At 47.3% G+C, this 13,334-nt stretch overlaps 1 protein-coding gene across 15 annotated transcripts in view; it reads right to left on the bottom strand.

The window, feature by feature from the left end:
- Positions 1–13,334, bottom strand: part of NWD1 (NACHT and WD repeat domain containing 1) — a 62,461-nt gene that overhangs the window by 6,900 nt on the left and 42,227 nt on the right. For 10 of the 15 annotated variants that reach the window (XR_006655503.2, XR_008425119.2, XM_045195782.2 and 7 more), the window contains 4 exons: positions 7,903–7,993; positions 5,389–5,543; positions 3,885–4,161; positions 1,769–2,319 (listed from right to left, as the gene is read on the bottom strand). Coding sequence is in view for 11 of the 15 variants with exons in the window: in XM_045195782.2 (XP_045051717.2) it covers positions 1,769–2,319; positions 3,885–4,161; positions 5,389–5,543; positions 7,903–7,993 (1,074 nt within the window). In the remaining 4 variants the exon portion in view is untranslated. The remainder of the gene's footprint in view (positions 1–1,768; positions 2,320–3,884; positions 4,162–5,388; positions 5,544–7,902; positions 7,994–13,334) is intronic. The other 5 variants (XR_008425120.1, XR_006655502.2, XM_045195788.2 and 2 more) reach the window with 1 other exon arrangement.

Here is a 13,334-nt window from a genome sequence, read left to right as displayed (position 1 = left end):
AACCCCAAAGTTACAAGATCATCGTGAGGGTTAAATTACAGAATATTTTAATATGTATATTTTTATATAATATATATAATATAAATATATAATGTAGTTCTCAATAATATTGATAGAAAAATTGTAACAGCTCTTGAAGACGGGCAGTGGGGACTCCAAGACACTCTGTGTATAAAGGAGTCACCAGTCCCCTCTTCAGAGCCTTTGCAGCTACTGTTCCTTCTGCCTAGAATGCTATTCCACAGGACATATTTGACCTCAAATAGCAGCCCTTGCTACTCTCTACCCCCTCGACATTGCCCTATTTTTTTCCCACACACCTGTCATTCCCCAGCCCATCACATACTCGCTGCCTTGTTTTTATTTCACAGACATTTATGGAGTCCTCAGGCTATGTCGGAGCTCTCCGAAGGCCGGGGGAGATTTCAATGAGCAAAACAAAAACTTCTGCCTGCACAGAGCTCACAGTGTCTCCCCGCCCAGAACGAGGCTCCACGGGCAGGGCCTCTGGTGTCTGCCCTGGCTCCAGCTGCTTCCTTAGGGCTGGAAGGAAGCCTGGAGATGTATGGTTAGGTCAGCACACAGTTTTAATATGGATTCGCCCTATTCTGATATTTAGCTTTCAGATATTTTGTAGACATTCTTTCCGTTGGCAGTTTACCAGGAATGTGTACAGGCCCGGCACTGCAGAGGGAGTAAGAGACCAACTCCTGCTTCAGAAAAGTTTGCCTCTCTGAGTAAAGGTGTTTCTTGGAGATGAGCCACACTGGGGCACGTGGTACTCAGCTTCTCTGCTGTATGGTAATGGCGGTTTACTTTCATTTGCTTTGTTTTCAACCTGTTCCCTATTTTGTTCTCAATCTTTTGTTTATAGAAATAGAAATTGTGAGAAGCTGCGTTTCATGTTTAAAAATGTGAGAGGATAAATCGACTTAATATGTATGTAAGATCAATTTTCTAATAGGAAAGGTATGGTCCAAAATAGCAAAAGTAGGACCAGGTAAAATAAGTAGTCTATTTGTTTATTTTTTAAATGTGTATCTGGTCTTTTGGCTGTGTCTGTTGTGTTCCACTAGAATATGTGTCCTTGATGTAAACGTAAAGCATTTTTCCTAACTAAACTGAGATGTAGACCTCAGTATAATTCAACAATAAAAAGTAATTAACCGCTAAGAAAAAAAAGGAGCAGCAGCCTGGCGCAGACCGTGCAGTCAAAGCTGGCGGGTGACAGAGCAGCAGAGTCAGCGTTCGGGAGAGGGAGGCGAGGCTACGCCAGTGTAGGATTGGATCCTGTCTTGATTTTATTTTATTTTTTAAAAGGCTTTACTTATGTTTTTAGAGAGAAGGGAGGGAGAGAGGGAAAGAAACATCACTGTGTGGTTGCCTCTCAAGCGCCCCCCACCGGGGACCTGGCCCACAACCCAGGCATGTGCACTGACTGGGAATCAAACCAGTGACCCTTTGGTTCACAGGCCAGTGCTCAATCCACTGAGCCCCCCCGGCCAGGGCTGATCCTGTCTTGATTTTAAATGTTGATATCTTTGTTCTTCGTGGATCTTTTGCATTTGCTGTGTTTTTTTAAAACACCGAATTAAAATATTTCTCTAGACTGCTGAGTTTTTGGCACCCCCTTTAACTCTGCTCCCGAGGCAAGCGCCTCACTTCTCTGAGCCTACTCCCGACCCTGGTCAATGGCAGGTGGCATGTGCACTTAATAAATGACCCCTGTCATCAGTTTTCTGACACCGGACCTAGCATGGCCACACACCATGTAACTCATCTCAAATTTCCACCTGCAGGCCTGCAGGTCCCAGAGGCACAGCAGGGCATCCTCGGACCCGCTGACTGCCAGCTGCTCCTTGTGGCTGACCTCCACGCAGGTGACCCGGCTCCCGTGGGCCTCCAGAGGGAACACTTTGGAATTCACACACTCGTAAAGGAAGAGGTCGCCTTTGGTCATGCCGTAAATCACACGGTAGTCGGCCAGAATGGCCACGCTGGATATGGTCACAGGCAGCTGGGTATAGAAGGTGTAGGTTGGCCCATCGATGACTGGACAGGGGTCCCCAGGGTTGATGTCAAACACCAGGACGATGCTGTCATAGGCGATGGCCAGGTGCTCCTCGCCCTTACTCAGGGCCATGCAGTTGACGGCTTTCCGGGCCTCTGGAGGGGGGATGCACATCACATCCTGCCTGGAATTCAGGGGAAACACCAGGACAATTCCGGAAACGAGGCCAGTGAAAAGGAGCTTGGCCTGCTCGGCAACCTCCAGACACCTGACCTCATTGGAGGTGTCCAGGGCATCTTGTTCTTCACCTGCCACGGAGGGAAGACAGCGTCAATAATGGGTCAAAGGAATGCTCGTTCCACAGTTTTTCCAGTTTTTCCAGTTGTGGGTAATGCTGTCATTATCCGTAAGCTTCAACTTGGCCACTGCAAGTTTCCCCGCTCCCACTCCTGCCCCCGGACCACCCAGGGCTATAAAAACGAAGCTTGCGCCCGCTCACCGCCTGCCCACTACTCTCCAGTGACTTCCACTCCCTCACGTCGTCACCTCTCAGACCTCATCCCTAGCGTTTCCTCCACACACTTTTGTAAAGGCTGAAGAGTAAACGCTTTTGCCTCGCACACTGTGAGCTTTCTGCTGCAACCATTGAACCCTGCCTTTGTAGTCCCCAAATTGCCACAGATAATAAATAAACGAAACTGTCTGTCTGGATTTGGCCTGCGGGCTGGAGTTTGCAGACTCCTATCTCATCCCCCACTGCTTCTCTTCCTTTACCTCTTGCTTTGTACCTCAACTAGCAGGCAAGCACCTTGAGAATCTGTCTTGCTGAGCCCCCCTCCCCCCGGAGCCTGGCACTAAACAAACATCTGTCAAATCAATGAATACATGAACTTGAGAATGAATTTATTTTCTAATATTATTTTATCACAAACGGGAATTTCTATATCCCCATTCGCCCAGTGGGCATTGTCACAGATACTGTTGCTAACACGCCAGACCCTTCACTGGCCAGTTCACCCAGGCCCAAGGCTGCCCACTGCCGCTGTGAGGGCAACCCTCATCTGCAAAGGCTTGGGGGCTATGCCCACCCCCCTACCCCCCCGAGGGCGGCACCAAGCCAATGACTGCCTGATAGGGAATACAAGAGTCTGGCCTCCTTGGTTTGAGATGGGAAAACTCGGTGAGATTTACGCCCTGGAACTCCAGGTGGGACCAGGTGGCCCCCCGCCCCCTGCCCGCCCCTGCTTGCTTCCTCACTCCCTCTCAGGCTTCTCCTGGGAGCTCCCCTCTATACACCACTTGTGCAAATACAGCCATCACATGCCCTGCTTTCTGAGGAACCTCAAGTAAAACAGAGACTGCCAACCAGCTATCAATCGCCTGTGCCAGAAATTTACAAAAATCAAATCCTCTTTTCTATGAGCCACTGCCAATTCGACTGGAGTTATGGGGATGATGTGGCCTGAGTGTTTGTGCTTCTCCCAAATTCATATGTTGAAACCCTAACCCTTGATGTGGTGATGGCCTTGGAGCTGGGGCCACTGGGAGGTGGTGAGGTCACAAGGGTGGGGCCCTCACGATGGGCTGAGTGTCTCTGTAAGAGGAGACAGGGGAGCGTGCCCCCCCCACCCCGTGGTCTCTGCCATGCGGGGACACAATGAGAGGACAGCCATCTGCAAACCAGGAAGAAACCCCTCACCAGATCCTGGATCTGCCGACGTTTGATCTTGGACTCCCAGACTCCAGAGCCGTGGGAAGTCACTGTCCGCTGCCGAAGCCCCTCGCTGGTGGCGCTGTTACAGCAGCCCAAGTAGACGGAACCAGGGCCCGCAGTGCTCACCCACACACCCGACCGCGCTTCTGTCATACAAACCTTCTGCCAAGTCCCAAATGGTGACTTTGCTTTTGTCCCCAATTTTGGGGAAGTAAATGTAGCTTCCCTGGTGTGACACAGCAGTGAGGCCGGTGCGGTCCAGAAACGGGGCCGAGGCCCGCGGCTTCTGGGTATAAGTGAGGTCCCAGACGTTGAAGGAGGAGGACTGCTGAGAAGCAGACGCCACCAAGGCCCCACACCGGGCCAGCAGGCTCACAGGGGCCCTGACGCCTTCCAGGATGTCCAGCAGGGTCCCCTGTTCCGACAGACTCCACACCTGAGGATGGGGAGCAGAGGGGCAGAGCTGACTTCTTCTGTAGCTTAAGGATATGCTTAAGTTCATTTGTCCACCTCAGGTGAATCCTTAGGCTGAAGTTCAAAGGCTTTCATGTCGCACCACCCCTGAAACATCCCTACATCCCACCAGTCTACCCCCAAGCCAGTTCTCAAAGTGTGTTCCAGGGAACCTCTGGAGAACACCAACACCTCCACCCCCAGCTTTTTCTGTAAAAGCAAGACTATTTCCATAATGATTCTAAGACCTTATTTGCTTCTTTGATTCTCTTCTCACAAGCAGACAGTGTTTTCCAGAAGTTAGGGGACATGTGACATTACAGGACAGATATGAGCATGCAGAATCAAACAGGAGAAGCCAACAGCTTTCCATGAAGCCAGATGTGGAAGAGACACTCTCCTCATGAGTTTTCTGGTTTGTTTCAGAAAATGGAGTTATTGTCATAAAAGTACGTTAACATGTTGGCATGTTACGTAAATGAGTTAGTGGATCAGTATTTCTGGATTTCCTCATTTTTAAATTTTTAATGTGGTAATTATCAGTAAACACTAAATGCAACGTGGGATTCTGCACTGGACCCTAGAATAGAAAAGGAGTACATTCGGGGGGAGGCTGGCGGAATTGAAACAAAATCTGCAGCTCGGTCAAGAGTATCATTCCAGTGTCAATGCCTTGGATTTGACCAAGGGGCCGCCGAGGCAATAGGAGATGTGAGCACTGGGGCAAGCTGGGGGAGGAGTGGATATATATTTGGGGGCTTTCCCTGGATGTAAGTCTTTTGTAAATACTAAAATTATACCCCCAAAATCAGTTGTTAAAAATATATAAACCAAATTACTGTAATCCACATAAACAAAAGTTCTAGGGGGCGGGGGTCTCAGTAATCTCAAAAATGTAAAGATGTCCTGAGAACTTTGAGCTTAACGGGCCTCTCCTTCCCTCCCCCAGCCCTGCTCCACTCTAAGGTCAGAACCCCCCTGGTCTCAGGTCCCGCGGGAATGCCATCTCCTTCGCTGCATGTATCGGTAGTCCCCGCAGGTCCGCCTCTGGGTCCTAGGAGATCCCCCTCCTCCTCCCCATGACCTGCCCTGTTTTGCTCGCACTCGTTTTTGTGGGTTTCTATATTTAGAAGTTCAAGGATCCCTAAAAAATTATACTTTTATTTCAGAGGCAGAGGTGAGGATGACAAGCCCTAGGTCACCCCCTCACCTGAATGAGTGCATCCCGGGATCCAGTGACAATCAGATTGTTTTCAGGACCAAAAACGGCCATCTCCACTGTGTCCTCATGTTCAAGGTCAGTGCTTATGAGTCGACGAAACCCCTGTGAGTCGGCCAAGAATATCCGCACAGATCTTCCAAAGCCTGTAATGGCAGAGACCGGGGTTATGCCTTTCATTCCTGGAGGATCTTGAGTAGTTCAATTTAGTCAATGGCATTTTTTGAGCACCTACTATGTGCCAGTGGAAGGAATACAATGATGAGCAAGACAGACATGGCCCTCATCCTCACACAGCCCAACACTAGGGAGGGGAGGAGGGAGGGGATGACAGTGATCAGTAATCTCACAGAAAAACAGCAAAGCTATTTATTATCAGAAGACAGTGAGTTCTCTGAGGACTGGGACTTCCTGTTTGGGCTGCTCAGGGTGTCCCAGAACCCAGCACAGGACTGGACACAGTAAATATCTTTTAAAGAAGGAAGGACGGACAGAAGGAAGGGAGGGAGGGAAGAAGGAAGGAAGGGAGGGAGGAAGAGAGGGAGAGAGGAAGGGAAGAAGAGAGAAGAAGGAAGGAAGGGAGGAAGAAGGAAAGGAGGAAGGAGGGAGGGAGGGAGAAAGGAAAATAAAATGGTTACAATCTATGACAGAGGCAATGAAGCCAGGGGACTGGGTGCCATGAGAAAATGGCACACGGCACACAGAGAGGCAAGGTGAGGACAGAGGCAGAGCCTGGGACGTGGCCACAAGTCAAGGAGTCACAAGGCAGAAGCTGGAAGAAGCGAAAAAGGATTCTTCTCCAGAGCCTGTGGAGGGAGCCAGTCCCGCCAACTCTGATTTCAGACTTCCGGCTTCTAGAAACAACAGTGCGGGGAAAAACTGGCCAGGCTCCCCCTTCTCATGGGCTGCTGGAAAGAGCCACACTTGAAACCCAACTGTAACGAGTTTTTAGGTCACCAAGCTCCTCAGTGTCTGTGGCCTCGGTTCCGATTCCATTTTGTGCCTCTACCTTTGTTTTTCTTTCTCCTTCCATCCTAGTTCCTGTGCTGCGTTCTACACATACTTTAGCCATCTGAAATTCTTTTGGAAACAGGTAGAGGGTATATATCAATCCATCACCCATCATTCGATCTCAGAAGGTAAGTGTTTATCAGCCCTGCACTCTCCAGTGGGGTCACACAAGGCTGTAAACAAGGCCGGTCCGAACTGCGATAAAGCCATAAGTATAAACTACACACCAGATTTCGAATTTTAAAAATAATGTCAATATACCCTTAATGATAGTTAGTATATTGACTTCACGTTGAACTTTTGGGTTAAATATGTTACTAACACGAAGGCCACCTGTTTCTCTTACATAAGCTCACGAGGACACTCTCAACCATAAACACGGCTCACGTTTGTGTCTCACGTGACTGGACAGCACTGGCCTACAGTGTCTTTGACCCCTGGAAGGGCTTTGCAGAAACCAGGCTGATTTTAGGGCAGGGAAAATACTCTGTGTGAGGCTATAATGATGGGTCCATGTCATTGTCCCTGTGTCCAAACCCCTAGAATGTGCAAAACCAAGAGGAGAACTGTGTAATGTAAACTGTGGCTTCGGAGGTGTGTCAGTGTAGGAATCTCCGTTACCAGTACGCACCACTCTGGTGGGGGTGTTGATAATGCGGGAGGTTGTGCGTGTGCGCGTATATGGAAAGTCTCTGTACCTTCTGCTCAGTTTGGCTGTGAACCTAAAACTGCTCTTAAAAAAAATAGTTCTTAAAGAAAAATCAGGGTCTGGAGCCTATGTTAGTCACCTCCACTAGGAAGCCTTCCCTGACTGCTTGGACTAAAGAAGGAAACCCGTCACACACTCCCATGGCCCCTGATTCTTGTCTTTCCTGTACTTACCTATGTGTCCATCTTTCCTGCTAGCCTGCAAGCCCTAAAAGCAGGGGTTGTGTGGGCTGGCTCACCCCTGACTGTACCCCATCCTCTCAGCCAACCCCACCCTATCTCTGTGATTATCTAACCACTCCCACATCAAAGGTAATGAACCAGAAACCTAGAAAGGTTAGGAGATGTGCCCAGAACCCAGGTTGGCAGGCAACAGCCTGGGGGCCAGAACTGGCTGGCCACCTATGTTTTTGTATGGCCCATGAGCTAAGAATAGTTTTTACCTTTTTCAATGGTTGAAAAAACTCAAAATAAGATTATTCCATGTCACATAGAAATAATAGGAAACTCGAATTTCAGCATCCACAAAGAAAGATGTATTGTCACATTGCCACACCCACTTGAAATATCATCTGGGTGGCTTTTGCATTACCAGGGCAGAGTTCAACAGCTGTGACAGAGACCATCGGGCCTGCAGAGCCAACAGTGTGTGCTGTGTGGCCCTGGGCAGAAAAAGTTTGCTGCTTGCTGGTCTAAGACTCTGCCTTTCCCACGAGCCTCTCTCCATTCCAACCAAATCCAGAGCTTCCCCCTCCTCACTCCCCAGGGAGCAAAACGAAACGCTACCTGTGGCGAGAAGGGACTCATCTTCAGAGACTACCAGGAACCCCACGGCTTCTGGAAGCTTCTCCAGCAGGCTGTCTCCTTCAGAGGAAACCTGCACAAAGTCAAACGTGCCCATCAAGCATTTCCATAGGGTTTAGGGTTCAGGGTCGGGAGCTTCACGGGGGCCTCTGCCACTCACCAGCAATGTGATCCTAAGCAAATTCCTTGACCCCGGGTGCCTCAGTTTCCTCATCTGTTAAATGGGTGATCACACCAGGACTGCCTCACAGGGCTATCATGCGCTGAGAAGTGTGCCAATGGCCCCCCACCCCCACCTGTCAGCCCTCCCAAAGTGGCAGGTGTTCTTCCTGTTGACGTTGTTGTTGTTGTTATAACCAACCCAGAGAACATTTTAGCATTTGTTTTCTGCCCCCAGAGGAGGTCTGGAGAGCTCAGATAAAAATCAAAACAAAAGGTGGAGGCAGAGGAAGTCAGCACAGTTCTCTCCATTCCCGAGTTGCAGAAGTGAACCGATTTGGTTTGAATCTGAGAGGGAGATTCGTTCTCTTACCCTGATTCAAAGCCTCAATCCAGCTACTGAGTTTTGAGTGCCCGACTGCCAGGGGGCATGTGCCCACAGCGTTCTGTCCGTTATGTGTTGGGGGTGGGAGGGAGGGGATGGGACACGTGGGCAGCCCAGGAAAGTGAGTCCTTTGCACCAATTCAAGCCAGGATTTTAAAAAATATTTGTCCAACATTTATTTAACAGGTGCAGAAGCAAGTGAATTTCTTTATGGAGGATATTTTTTAATATCATTACTGCTGATATTTTTTAAATGTGATTCTTTTAAAACTTAAAAAACTAAACAATCATATTGTATCAAACTTTTTAAAAAGAAATATCCAGTACACACCATGAACGTCTGTTTACCTTTCCTGTTTTTCCTCCTTCTCCCCAGAAGGGACTGCTGTCCATTTGATGGACAAATGGTCACATGAGTGTCCTTTGTCGCACAGTCCATCACAGATGTTCTGCAAGTTGCTCCTTCACTTAACGCGTCTGGGGCAGTGGTTCCCCACTGGGGGTGGTTTTGCCTCCCCAGAGGACACTGGGCAATGTCTAACGACATTTTTGGCTGCTAAGATCAGCAGACACCGTGCACCGAGTTGGTGGAGGCCAGGGCTTCTGCTGAGCACCATGCCATGCCCAGCACAGCGCCCACAGCTGAGGAGAGCCTGGCCCCAAATGTCAATGGTGCTGGGGTAGGGGTAGCCTAGCGGTTAAGCGCATGGATCCTAGAGCTCATCTGCTTGAGTTCAAAGCCCATCTGTGCCACTCTCTGTGCCTCGGTTTACCAATGTGTAACAAAGAAAATGCAGCAGCTACATCTTGGCATTGCCATGATGGTTAAATAAGATAAGAAATATAAAGTGCCTGGACTAGTGCTTAGTACACAGTGAGCACTGCCTGAAAGTTTGTTGTAATGTCCGTGAAGGCAGCGCTAGCCCTGGAGTTGGCAAACCTGTCCGGGGTGGGCCAGACGGTGACTGTTTTAGGCTCTGTGGTCATGTGGTCTCAACTTTGCCATTTCAGCCCAAACACAGCCACAGACAGCACACGCACAGATGGGTGTGGTGTGCCAATAAAACTTCACTTATGGACACGGAACTGTGGATTCCGTAGAATTTGGACAGTCCATAGAATTCCATAGAATTTTTAACTTGCAAAATATTAAAAAAAAATTTCAATTACTAAAATTAGAAAACCATTCTCAGCTTGTGGGCTACACAGAACAACAGGCTGTGAGCCACCGTTTGCTGACCACTGCCCAGGATGATCAGATTTTTCATGACCACGTAATCTTCCATAGTACAGATATTCCTAAATGCGTTCAACCACTTTTCCACACATGGACATTGGCGATCATGCCAATGTTCTCCTATCACATAGAGTGCTACAGTAAATACCATCCTCTAGGCTGCTCTCATTTTTAAGTGAGGGGTATGTTCTTAAAGGTCTCTGCTAATACAACACATGCCGAGTTTGACAGGGATTTCTGCCTTGGACCGACAGAGGACCGTGGGTGTCTCTGCCTGCCAGGTGTCCATACCGACATGAGTGTAAATACAGTCTACCGTTCGTGAGATGCTGAACAAATTTTAAAAGGCTTTTGCATTTTCCCTATTTCAAATTTGCTCCTGAAATGGGATTGAATACTTTTATAATCCTATTTCAAATTTACCGAGGTCAAATTCACATAAAAATTAGCCACGCTGTGTTTACATTCGTGTACTCCCCTGCAAGTATTTAGGATCCGTTCCTGGAAGCAGAATTGCTGGGTTCAGTGGGAATGTGACCTTTGAATCTTCAGAGACATTGCCCAGATTGCTTCCCCAAGGGCTCACCAATTTATATCCTCACAAAGCAGGTAAAATAGTGCCCAAGAAATGGATTTTCTTTTCATAAAAACATACATTTATATTTAATATAAGAGCTCCACTATATGGGCTTTGCTGAACTAGATAAATCTTGGGATGTGTTTAAAAAAAATCATCATCTACATAATAAAATAAAGTTCCCATTCCTGGTATAAGCATCTCTCTATACAGAAGTCATCTTCCAAGTTTCACTGAATTACAACGACCAGAGGCAGGCCACCGCTCTGGAGTTGCCTCGTGTGACCGGCAGGTGCAGCCGTACAGTTGTGCTTGTCAGAAGTTTGTGTGTTTGTCTCGCTAGAGCAGGACGGCACCCTCCTTTGAGTTTTTATGTCCTCGTTGTAAGTTTCCTGTAATTTCAATCCCGGACTCGTGGTTGACATAGGCATGATCTTCATTTCCTGGCTTGCAGGTCTAGTGGTTCTGCATCCTGAGTCCTACTTGGACTTAAATATTTCAAGGTCAGCTTTGATGAAGAGTGATGGTTGGATGCCACTCAGGAGCTTTAGTGCAAGGAGACTACTTTTCCCAGGACCAAATGGTTTCAGAGTCTGGTTACCTGCTCATTCAGTCTCCTTCTCCGTGGTTCTAGGACACAGGCAGCTTTGAGCTGAGCCTTCCCTTCTAGTTACTTTTCCTGATTCTCTTCTTTCATTAAGCTTCTCTTCTACCTGAATAACTTTTGAGCATCTCTTGTAGTGCAGATATATTGGAGATAGATTGTTTCAGCTTTTGCTTGCCTGAAAATGCCTTTATTTTGCCTTCAGAGTTAAAGGATATTTTTACTGGTTATAGAAGTACAGGCTGAGAGGTTTTGGTTTTTTCTTTCATCAAGTTATAGATGTCATTCCATTGTCTTCTGTACTTGTTTCTGATGAGAAGTCAGCTGTCATTCTTATTATTGTCACCCATTATATGTAATGAGTCTTTTATTCTGGATGCTTTTAAGATTTTTCTTTTTATCTTTGGTTCTCAGCAGTTTGATTATGATTGCCAAAATGCAGTTTTCTTGCTTTTGACCTTGCTTGGGACCCTGGGAGCTGTTGGACCTTTAGGCTGATGTGTTACATAAGTTTTAGAAAATTTTCAACCATTATCTTCAAATATTTTTTTTGTAGCATTCTCTTTTTCGCCTCTACTTCAGAGACTCTAACTGTCCTTTAGATATTTGGCATTGTCCCACTTTTCATAGAGGCCTTTTTCCTCTTCCCCTCTTTTATTTTGTTCACATTTCTGTTTGGATCATTTCCATTCACTTGTTCTTAATTCTCTGATCTTTCTCTGCTGTGACCAGTCTGCTTTTAAGCCCATTATGAATTCTTCATTTCTGACATTGCCTTTTTATTTCTAGTATTTCCATATCATAGTCTTCTCAAGTTTTGATTTTTAAAATTTGAAATTCCTATCTGTTCGCGTATGTTACCCACCTTTTCCACTATTTATCGTATACATTTTAAAGGTCTTTGATCATTTAAACATCTGGATCACTTGTGTGTCTGCTTCTATTGACTGCTTTTGCTCTTGACCATGGTCCCACTTTGCTCGTGATTATGGTCCTAATTTCCTGCTTCCTGCTGTCCATAGTTTTTGTAACATAATGGATATTGTATGTAAAAGGATTGTCGAGCCTAATGCCCTGAGAAAAGGGTACCCTGTTGGGTCTCTAGGGTGGAGGGGTCTGAATCAATCTAATTTATATATCGACTGTGTCTGGGGTGGATTGCACTTTTTGTTAAATTTATTTACCACTGTCTCAAATGTTTTGAGGGTGGTATCAAGACTCGTCCTCTAGTAGGGCTAGTGTCCGAGCACCGAGGAGACCCCACAGGCCCCCATTCCTTAAACCCAGCCACCAGTTTTCCAGATCATGGTGTCTCTCTCTCTAGCCTGACCATCAGCTTTTTGGGGAAGCCAGAGATTGCCTTTCCAGTCCTGCCTGCAGCTTTCTGCCCGAATTTATATTTTTCCAGGAATCTGGTTTGGGTTGCTCCAGAAATAGACTTTGAGAATAGCATTTGAGTGCAAGTAGTTTATTTGGGAGTTGATCCCAGGAAACACTGGTAGAGGGTGGAGAAATGGGACTGGGAAGGAAAGGCATCCAATAATGTGGCTCATAAAGCCCATTAATGATGTGGGCCAATGGGGCTCAGTCCTGCTGAGGGTGCTCTGGGAGAGAGTGTAGAACATGTGTCAGGGAGGCCGGGAGCTGGGGTTATATCCATCAGCTCCACCAGTGGGTAGGGTAAGGCTGCTCTCAGGAGCATTAACACAATGGCCAAATGTGCTGGGAGAGAGGGGGAGTCAGGAAAAAAACCCAGGTGCAGAGTCGCAGGTGTGCAGTAAGCAGCTGTAGTGTACGTGCCTGGCATTCAGGTTTTGATTGCCAAGGCGTCTGTCCCAAAAGACATCCACCTTGAATAAACATATTGCTGGCTGCATGACACAGCTACTAGTGGGCAACCTGGATAACTGACCCCTTGAGTGACCCCACTCCTCCCTTTAAATTCACTGATAAACAGTGAACTTACGAAACCCTAGGTCCCACCCTTAGACTCTAATAAATGCAGAGCCCCAGGTCCCCTCTCTCAATTTTTCTGTCTCAGTCTCTGTTTCTCTGTCTCTTTCTGTTTGTTTCCTCTCTCTCCCTCCTCAGCTGTGTGGCCCTCGGCTGTGCTGTGTGCCACATACTTTCAGGGACTCATCAGTAATAAATCTTGTTCCTCAAAGTTCCCTGATCGTTTCCTGCTGAAGTGCATCCTGCGATCTTAAGGACCACAAGAGCCCTGGCTGATGTGGCTCAGTGGACTGAGTGCCAGCCTGTGAACCAAAAGGTCGCTGGTTTGATTCCCAGTCAGGGCACATGCCTGGGTTGTGGGCCAGGTCCCCCCTTGGGGCCTATGAGAGGCAACTGATAGATGTGTCTCTCACACATCGCTGTTTCTCTCCCTCTCTTTCTCCCTCCCTTTCTCTAATAATAAATAAATAAGTATCTTTTAAAACTAACTAAATAAATA

This window comes from Desmodus rotundus, chromosome 9, assembly GCF_022682495.2.
Source record: "Desmodus rotundus isolate HL8 chromosome 9, HLdesRot8A.1, whole genome shotgun sequence".
Lineage (NCBI taxonomy): Eukaryota > Metazoa > Chordata > Mammalia > Chiroptera > Phyllostomidae > Desmodus > Desmodus rotundus.
This window is presented reverse-complemented; position numbering and strand designations above follow the sequence as displayed.